The sequence below is a fragment of the Benincasa hispida genome, chromosome 12 (genome assembly GCF_009727055.1).
Source record: "Benincasa hispida cultivar B227 chromosome 12, ASM972705v1, whole genome shotgun sequence".
Taxonomy (NCBI): Eukaryota; Viridiplantae; Streptophyta; class Magnoliopsida; order Cucurbitales; family Cucurbitaceae; genus Benincasa; species Benincasa hispida.
The window spans coordinates 59490735-59500904 of NC_052360.1; the positions used below are offsets into that span (position 1 = coordinate 59490735).

At 32.8% G+C, this 10170-nt stretch overlaps 1 protein-coding gene across 1 annotated transcript; it reads left to right on the plus strand.

Annotated features, from left to right (window-relative positions):
- Nucleotides 1-4461: 4461 nt before the first annotated feature.
- On the plus strand, nucleotides 4462-8544 carry LOC120092983 (probable glycerol-3-phosphate acyltransferase 8). Its single transcript, XM_039051263.1, has 3 exons — nucleotides 4462-4910; nucleotides 5253-5565; nucleotides 7415-8544. Exons 1-3 carry the CDS (start codon nucleotides 4600-4602, stop codon nucleotides 8291-8293), a joined length of 1503 nt encoding a protein of 500 aa, XP_038907191.1. The 5' UTR covers nucleotides 4462-4599; the 3' UTR covers nucleotides 8294-8544.
- The last annotated feature ends 1626 nt before the right edge of the window (nucleotides 8545-10170 follow it).

Consider the following 10170-nt stretch of genomic DNA (forward strand, 5'->3'; position numbering starts at 1 on the left):
CTTTTATGTCTCCACATAAAGTTCAAGTATTCATGTGTTAACTATGGATCTTTAGTTTATTGGATTTACTTCTAAAACAAAATGAGCAATTCATATATTCAATAATTACTTTATTGAATCAAACATAAATAACATCTTTATTGATTAACATAAAATCCAACAGACTTAGAGCTTTCCATCGGTTGATGTAGTCAATGACCGACTTTCTCTTCCACTGTTTGATGCTTGTCAGCTCCATCATGCTGATGATAATCCTAGTGCTATAAAAGCGGTTGAGGAACTTTCTTTCCAACTGCTCCCAGCTGTCAATCACTTCCAGCTCTAGATTAGTATACCAATCAAAAGCATTTCCTTTCAAGGCACGGACGAACTGCTTGACTAGGGTCTCTTCTAGTTCCTACATTTCTGTAGGTTTCAATGAAGTGAGCAACATATTGTTTCGGATTGTCCTTTCCATCAAACTGCTGGAACTTTGGAGGTTGATATCTAGCTAGCATTTTCAAGTTGTCGATTCTCTTGGTATACAACTTGGAGTACACAAAAGAAGATTGTGATGGTCCTCCATAATGAGTCCCTATGGAGTTTGTAATCATATCTTGCAGTTGTTGAACGGATATGGAGGCGATAGAGGGGATTGTTGCGATTGACTTTCCTGCAAAACAGTCTTTCCTTTGTCATTGGCTTTGGCAGTTGGAGTTTGAATCGTCTCAACAATTTCTCGAGCCTGTATTTGATCTCTTAAGGCAACGATTTCATGGCCTCGCTCCTTAACAACTTTCACTAAGAGATTTATCTTCCTCTCCATCTTTGTCATGGCTGACTCAGTCGTTACGTCAGCCATCATAAAAAACACTACATCAAAATGTGATTCCTTCTCTGATTGATCAAAAGCAAGAGCATAGTTTTCGAACAAGGGATTTTCTTTGATGAAGATCCCACCTTTAAGAGATTGCATCAATTATTCCTAGATCTAAGAACCTTGTTCTTATTCCTACATGATATTCTTTAACTAACTGCGGGTACAGGTCCTGTGTAAGCGTCGCTTGCAATGGTAACTTTAGATGCGGCTTTCTTTGGTGTCATTTGTTGATTTGTTGATTTGGATGAAGAGAGAGATGAGAGGTGGAGAGTTCCCACTGGGCGTGCCAATTTGTTCGCACGAGGTTTTTCAAGAAACTTGTTTCGTGGAGTTGAACTTGAGTTGATGTTGATTTGATGCGACGTGGTTCGATCTCTAGTACTTGATCCTCTGATTCTCTTTCAGTTGAATGTGTACACTTGACTTGAAGGAGTGGAGCGCGTGATATCCTTGAAGTCGAAGTCTTGGAAGGGTCTTTGTATCTTTAGGAGACTTGTGTTTTCAAGTAGTATGCAACTTTAGGAGTCTAAGGGCCCAATATCCTATGTGGAGAGATGATATAACCTCTATATCATTGTTTGGTCTACTGATATACTATCTCCTCTTTTCACTTTCTTCAACATGTACACAGTAACCCCCATTTAACAACTCTCTCAGCTTCTCCACCCCTTAGTTCCTATGTCTTCTCCCTTCTCATACCCGATCGTCACTTTCGTCACTCTCTCTTCCCTTCCTATGGCTCACTTACATTTTTATTTCTTTATTCTTTTCTTGAGTTTATTTCATTATATTTTCGAGTGTAATTTTTTTCTACTATATCCATTTTATTAAGAAACCATGGTACTCCAATCTAGTTCCATGCACCCATTTTTTACCTTCAATTTACATACATCGTTTTTTCTTCCAGTGTCCTATGATAAAGTATATTAATAATTTATTATCTATAAATTATGTTATTCAACTTTTCACTTTTATTGCTTAGTATATCAATTATTTATCTGTATAATGCCCATTAAAAAATCACAATATTTTATATTAAATCTTTGTACACAATTTCTCAAAAAAAAAAATATATATATATCTTCATATACAACATCAATATTCAAAATCTACTATTCAAAAGCTCATTATAAAACCTCAATAGAAGACTCATCCATGAACATATTTGAGAAAAGCCTCAACGAAATCCCTAAATTCAAACAGAAGCAAAAGTTTTTTCTAATGTCTCACTAAAATATTTAACTGACCATTTATAACCCTTTAGTTCTCGATAATTTTAAAAAATTAAATTTATAGATACTACTTTCACTCGTTTATTTTTATTTTATTTTTTATTTGTCTTACTTTTGAAGACTCTTTTCAAAATTCAAGTCATGATTGAAAATCATATATATATTTAGTATTAAAAGTGGAAAAAGGTTTTAGAAAAAAAAAGTTGGTACGTCCATCCCTAGCTTAGAATTAAATTTCGTATTTTTAAATGTTGGTATTTGGTTGACTATTTACGGTTAATCTTAAAATTTGACTGAGTTCTTGTGAACAACAATAATAAATAATTATTTAAAAGACAATAATTTAATACAAAAAACCGAAATGAAACAATAATTGGATTATAATATTAAAAAAATAGTGTCCATACAGGCAAATTATTTTAGAATACAAAAAACCTAACCATATAGAACTGATAACAACTGTACGTCCAAACATAGACATATGAACTCAGACAACACAACTCTACACCCTAAACACAGATATATAACTCCCCAGACATCAGAACTCTAGACATTCTATATCATCTTAGTGTCCCAAATAACCCCTATATGAGAAAGCATCAACAAAATCTCTAAAATCAAACGGAAGCAAAACTTTTCTTTTAAATGTCTCACTAAAATATTTAAGTGACCATTCATAACCCTTTAGTTCTCGATAGTTTTTAAAAATTAAATTTTATAAATACTACTTCCACTCGTTTATTTTTATTTTTTATTTGTCTTACTTTTGGAGACTCCTTTCAAAATTCAAGTAATGATTAAAAATTATATATATATAGTATTAAAAAGTGGAAACAGGTTTTAGAATAAAAGTTGATATGTCCATCCCTGACTTAGAATTAAAATTCATATTTTTAAATGTTGGTATTTCATTGATTATTTACGTTTAATCTTAAATTTTGATTGAGTTTTTTTAAACAACAATAATAAATAATTATTTAAAAGATAATAATTAAATAAAAAAATGAAATGATACAATAATTGAATTATAAGATTAAAAAATAGTGTTTAGGTAAATTATTTTAGAGTACAAAAAACCGAACTAGATAGAACTGACATATAAACTCTGCATTGAGCCCAGACATCACACCTAAACACAGACATATGAATCCGAACTCACATAAAAGAATTCTATTTGGGTTCTCTAAAATACAGAATTGCTGACCCCAACAAATGAAGAGCATTCCTCTATTTATAGAGTTCTCAAGTCTCTTCAATTTATATAGTCCTCAAATGAGTTTGGTGGGCTTAGATTTGGTTGGTTCTCAATTTAATTGGATTTAGATCTTCTTGCATATCCTTGGATCTAATTTAACTTTAACCCAAAATTTAATTAAACCAAAATAATTAATTTAATCTAACGGTCAAGACAAAAACACATGACATCATCAGGATTTGCCAATTTATGACTTCAATTTCTACTTGGACACATGTCAACTTTTAATTAGTCACAAATTCAATTACTTGTAATTTTATCATTAATTTGATAAATGACGTGATAATTTGTGCTTGATCCAAAATTTTCCTTCATGCAATTCCAAATTAGATTCACTTAACAAATTTAGAAATTAGTTTCATCATTAATTTAAAACTATTCACGTAAATTAACGAATTTAGAGGATTTAAAATGAAGTTGAATTAGATTCACGTTATGAAGTGTGAACCATGTAGAAATTGGTCCAAAATTTAATTTGGCAATTTGATAGTTTTTCTTGTAGTTTGTTAATTTTGTTCTTTCTTTTCATTTTTTTATTTTTACCTTTTTATTCTTCATTATATTTTATTCTTTTATCTTTTTTTAGTTATTCTTTATTCTTTATTATTTTTTACTTGCATTACTAAATATTGTTATATTTGCATGAAAAAATATTTTGATGCACCTATTTTTGGGTAATCAAAGAGTTGTTCAATAAGAGACTAGCACGTGATAGTTTTGTATTTTCTAAAAAAAGTGACTTTTTAAAATTATTTTTTTTGTGTGTATAAAAATAGGGAGTACGAGATTAGGTACAATCTTATTGTTCATTTGCACAATGTGAAAATCACGTTAATCTATAAAACCATCTCAATCTCGAAATGAATAAATAATAAATTGCCTAATCCCCTTTTTTAGTTGAGGCATTAACTTATGGGCACACTCAAATTAGAATATGAAAAGAAAATAGAGAACAAAAATAAATAAATAAATAAATAAATAAGTGTATTCAATTTGCCAACATTGCCTCCAACAACCCCAACTGTTCTTCACCAAAAAAATTTCAAGAGAGAGAGAGAAATTAATTTTTAAAAAAACTTTAAATAATTTCCCCTCATTTAAAATCCCACCATCCCATGTCTTTTCCCCAAAAAAATTTTAAAAAAATATATATAAAACTCACTCAAATGCCTCTTCATCTTCTTCCAAATCTCAGATTATCCTAAACCCCCTCTCACACCGCCGCTCGCCGGCCAATCTCCACCGGAACCGCCATGGCCGCTCAAAAGAAAGCCTTAAAGTTTCGGTCGATTACGAGTTGCTCCGGCACGGAGTACGAGTCCATCGCCGCCGATCTCGACGGAACGCTACTGATTTCTAGTAGCTCTTTCCCGTACTTCATGCTGGTGGCGATTGAAGCCGGTAGCCTTCTTCGTGGCCTTGTTCTGTTGCTTTCGCTTCCGATTGTAATAATCGCTTACTTGTTCGTGTCGGAAGCCATTGGAATTCAGATCCTCATCTTCATCTCCTACGCTGGCCTCAAAGTTTGCGATATCGAACTCGTTTCCCGCGCCGTCTTGCCTAGGTAAGATCGAGATCCAATCGATTCCAGAAACCTAGCTCTTGATCTCATATAGGTTCATTAGGAAACTGAACTGTGTGTTTTCATTTGTTGATCTCATATTACACAAATTGACGGAACCAAAATTTAGTAGTTAAGTGCCTACTCTTGTTTTGAATTTTGAGGTTTCTATCTCTGTCTAGAAGTTTTGTTTATAATTTTAAAACTGTTAGAAAATTGAAGATCACAGAGCAAATGCTAATATGTTTCGCTTAGTTATGAAAAACTGGAACAGTACTAAAACCATGCGCTAAAATTCTTCGAAAGAATGTATTTCTTAGACTGATGAACGGAAACTTTGTGGAGGTTTTACGCGGCGGATGTGAGAACGGAGAGTTTTGAAGTGTTTAGCAAATGTAAGAGGAAAGTGGTGGTGACGGCGAATCCGACGATTATGGTGGAACCATTTGTAAAGGATTTTCTCGGCGGAGACAAAGTTTTAGGCACAGAAATCGAAGTCAACCCTAAGACGAAGAAGGCCACCGGATTCGTCAAGAAACCAGGAGTTTTGGTCGGAAAATTGAAGAGATCGGCTATTTTGAAGGAGTTCGGTGAGAATTTGCCGGATCTTGGTATCGGGGATCGCGATTCCGATCACGATTTCATGTCCATTTGCAAGGTACGCCCCTCATTATTCTCCATTTAATTTTGCAGCCTTCTCTGTATTTAGGGTTTGTTAGCCTATGCATAGAGTAATAGGTTTGATTCCGCTGTTAAATCAAATTGTGCTCTATGATATTTTTTTAAAAAAGACTTAAAAATAACAATCATACCTAAAGTGTATATATATATAGCATAATACAAATTTTCTTTTCAAATATTATAAAATTTAGATTTTACTTTTGAAATCTAGCATATTTCTAGTAAGGATGTATTAGTGATAGACCATATCACTTGTAAGTGTTCATTACTAATAGATTTTGGTATATCTGCAATCCTAAATGTTGTTGTATATTTAATTATTATAATATCATTTAAAAAGTTAACTTATTGTTAAGTTGATTTCTAATTTAGAAATGTCATACTAATTACCATCGAGGTAAATTCACTTTATTTTAGTTCATATTCTAATTAATATTAAAAGATGTAATTTTATATAAAAGTACATGAAAGATAACCTATCTTATTAGTCAAATTAAATATAGTTTAATAATTATAACTTATAAAAAGTTTTAATCATAAATCCTTACCTCATATTATCTATTATTTGTTTAAAAAAGACAACACAAATACAATTTACGTTCATAAATGCTTGAGAATCATGGACTTGTAGCCATCGCATTGAATCTCAACGGACCCACCGATGTAAAGTCTGCCCATCCCGTAATCTCATATCCACCTCATTCGCCGCAACTTTTTAACAAATTGAGTGGTCCTAATAAGTCTTCAACACAATTTTTTTTTTTTTTTTTTGACATTTTTTATGCTTTATATTAATGTAGCCCTCACTATAAACAGATCAACGAGAGGAATGAATGCATATACCAACCATAGCAAAAAGTAGATTAGTTTTAGTATAAGTGGCTTAAGTCTTTTCTTTATTTATATTTCCAATGAATGTAATTCAAATATTATTTCCCCCCCTCAATTTTGTCTATAAAAAACTATTTTGGTCATTTACCAAAAAGCAACTGGGTCGAATATTTCTTTTTTTCCCCCTCTATTGCATTTACATGTTCCGTAGGTATAAAAAAATTCATTGAATTATAGAATAGGATTGTTCAATTTGTTGTTTTATATTTCTTTTTCACATGTGAAGAGATTCATACTTAGAAGTTATTTATGCATATTTATGAACAATACTGTTATTCGGTGAAAATGTTTTGTAAGAGTGAATAAGAGCTCCTTCATTTTAGGTTACTTTTCAATTAAACTTGTTTCTCTTACCTGGACATACCTCCTTTGATACAATTTTTTAAATTCCTTGATTATCTGTTACTGTTGTGTTATCTTTAGTAAAAGGCTTTTTTCAGGTTTCATTAATGCATCTTGATCTCCTTTATTTCCTAATTTCCTTAATAATGTCTTGAGATGGAATACGTTGGATTCATAATCGAGGTGATATATATTGTGTGAGTTGTTTAGTATATGAGATGAGATGTAATATAAATATACGCTTACAAACAATATAATTATGTTTTCTATATCTAAAATTAACTTGAAAATAACAAAATTTTCTATCATATTATTGTCCCCTATCCATATTCCGTGACTCTGATATGCAACTCCAAGAACCAAATTAAAATTGGTCATAATTACAATACTATTGTTTTATTGAAGATTATAGGTCTGATTTAGATCTCTATATCCTTAATTTGAATACAAACAATACTTAGTCCATATACCTAACGTACCAGTGATCTGGTTTCTCCATTACAGTCAATAGCGAATCTTGCTAAATATACTGAGGCAAATATTATTGTTTGAATAGTAATAAAAAATTTGTTGTGTGTTGGATATTTTTGCAGGAAGGGTATATGGTGCCCCGTAGCAAAACAGCTGAGCCAGTTCCATTAGATCAACTGAAAAGCAAGATCATTTTCCACGACGGGCGCCTAGTCCAGCGCCCCACCCCCCTCAACGCTATCATCACCTTCATATGGATCCCCTTCGGCTTCATCCTCTCCCTCATCCGCGTCTACTTCAATCTCCCTCTACCGGAACGAATCGTCCGCTTCACCTACGAGCTCCTCGGCATCCGTCTCCGCATCCGTGGCACCCCACCTCCTCCCCCGTCCCCCGGCACTCCCGGCAACCTCTACGTCTGCAATCACCGCACTGCCCTCGATCCGATCGTAATTGCCATTGCCCTCCGCCGCAAGGTCTCCTGTGTCACCTACAGTGTCTCCCGCCTCTCCCGCTTCCTCTCCCCCATCCCTGCCATCGCCCTCACTCGTGACCGTGCTGCTGATGCTGCCCGCATTACCGAGCTCCTCCAGCATGGCGACCTTGTCGTCTGCCCCGAGGGAACGACATGTCGCGAGCCATTCCTCCTGCGGTTCAGCGCCCTGTTTGCAGAGATGAGTGATAGAATTGTCCCGGTTGCAGTGAACTGCAAGCAGAATATGTTCTATGGGACGACGGTGAGAGGAGTGAAGTTCTGGGATGCTTATTACTTCTTCATGAACCCAAGGCCGGTGTACGAGGTTCAGTTCCTCGACCGGTTGCCAGAGGAGATGACGTGCAAGGGCGGAGGGAAGACTGCGATTGAGGTGGCGAATAATGTGCAGAGGATGCTGGGGAGCGTATTAGGGTTTGAATGCACGACGCTGACGAGGAAGGACAAGTACATGTTGCTAGGAGGGAATGATGGGAAGGTGGAAAATATGTACAATGCCAAGAAGTAATATGTAACAAAACCATTTGATTTTGGAGGGATATTACATGGTAAACTCAACCCAAGTAATGTGCGGCTTTGTTTGTGTGTTTGGGATTTTGGTTAAGAAAACACTCAAAGCTGTATTGTAGTTTTAGCCATAGACAATATGTTTTTGGAGTAAAGTTTGTCAAGGGTTGTATAATTATATGATGGTTTCAAGGTATGCTTATTTTCCATTACTTAATAAGTAAATTGATAGGAACTGCTTTCGTTTCCCAATTGTTTAAGCGGTAAATTTTATTTTTATCTTTTGTCTGTCAAAGACCAAATTCATGAATTGGAAATTGTAGCTTAGGATGACAATTATACTTAGATTCAGAATTTATGCCACGTATTAAATTGAAAAGTGAGAGATTAGGTGCAAGTCTTGCCTTGCCGTACCTAATCTAATGCTCCCACTTTTTAATATAATGAATCTAAATTTTAAAATTAATTTTTTGTTTTGACACATGACACATTTTAAATTGATTTTAAATTTATTATTATTGTGGGAATGATGGTTTAGTGGCGGTTCTGCTTGATTCGGTCAGATGGTTATCTCTCAAAGCTTCAAGGCAAGGCAAGGTGGGAGGTTTTTGAGGCGGCTGGCATCGGGTCGGAGTTTAATGTAAATTAGAAATTTCCATAAACTGGTAATGGGTTATTATCCAGGTTTGAAATATCTATATCAGATCTGAGTTTAATGTAAATTTTGATGTAATTAAGCTATAATTGACCTTTTTAAATCTTTATTCTCTATGAAGTAAGAGAATATTTAGATGTATAGTAAATATCTATGTAAATTTGTACTTAAAATGTTTATGTGAATATCGAGGTAAGAGCATAGATTTTATAAAGAACTTAAAAATAATTACAAAATAATATAAAATTTAGGAATATTTTGAGATGAAATGATGTGAAAATGAAAGTTTTGAATGGTAAAAAAAAAAAATCCGTATTGATTCAACTTTAACATCAAATAATGTGAAAGTTTATTGAAAAAAGTTTGAATGCGGATAAAAATGAATATAGATTCTATTTTGTGGTTTTTTTGAAATTTAATTTCTTTAGAAGTTAAAGTTTTTGATCGAAAATAAAGTTGAAAATTGAGACAAAAATCGAAATTGGAAAAAATTAGCACATTGGAAATGTATTGGTGAGTGAAACTATATAAGTGTGTATCTAGAACCATAAAACGGAAAAATACTGAGCTAATGTAGTTAATTCCAAGAAATAAAATAAAATTTTCTCAAAATTTCAAAATTTCAAAATTTCTTATAGAAATTTTCAGAATGAAAAAACAAAACAAAATAAAATTCTCAAAATTTTTTCAAAATCTCAAAATTTCGTCAAAATTGGAGGAGAAACAAAATTCTCTGCACTAAATTTCAACGTCATCAAAATCTCAAATTTTCAATCAAAATTTTTTACCAGGACTGTTATCATGTTATAAATATTATCTTTAGATTTTAAAAATAAGTTGAGCAAATTAGAGAGATGATTTTAAGATCTAAAGTCATTTACATATACTTCTTTTAACATAAAGATTGAGTAATTGAGAAGGGACCTCTTTTCTTGACTTAGCTCTTTGCTTATCGTATTTCTAAATGAAATTTAATAAAACTACATAATATTATATGCTTAATTATATACATTATACGACAATTATTATTCCAAAATTTGATGATTTGATCTGTACCCTCACATTATTTGCTAAACTAAAATATACACATATACTTTCAATTCTTTTTTTTCATTATTATTGTCAAGAGCTTATTATATGTCTAAGAGGATGGACAATAAATACTTTGAATTATACAATATATATACAGTTTTTTTTTTTTTTTTTGGAGACAATATATATAC

What these genes read in the sequence shown, in the direction of transcription:
- LOC120092983 (XM_039051263.1), top strand. Translation starts at nt 4,600, where the DNA reads ATGGCCGCTCAAAAGAAAGCCTTAAAGTTTCGGTCGATTACGAGTTGC. An exon ending in TCCCGCGCCGTCTTGCCTAG is followed by an intron (nt 4,911 to 5,252) that starts GTAAGATCGAGA and finishes AACTTTGTGGAG; the next exon opens with GTTTTACGCGGCGGATGTGA. An exon ending in ATTTCATGTCCATTTGCAAG is followed by an intron (nt 5,566 to 7,414) that starts GTACGCCCCTCA and finishes ATATTTTTGCAG; the next exon opens with GAAGGGTATATGGTGCCCCG.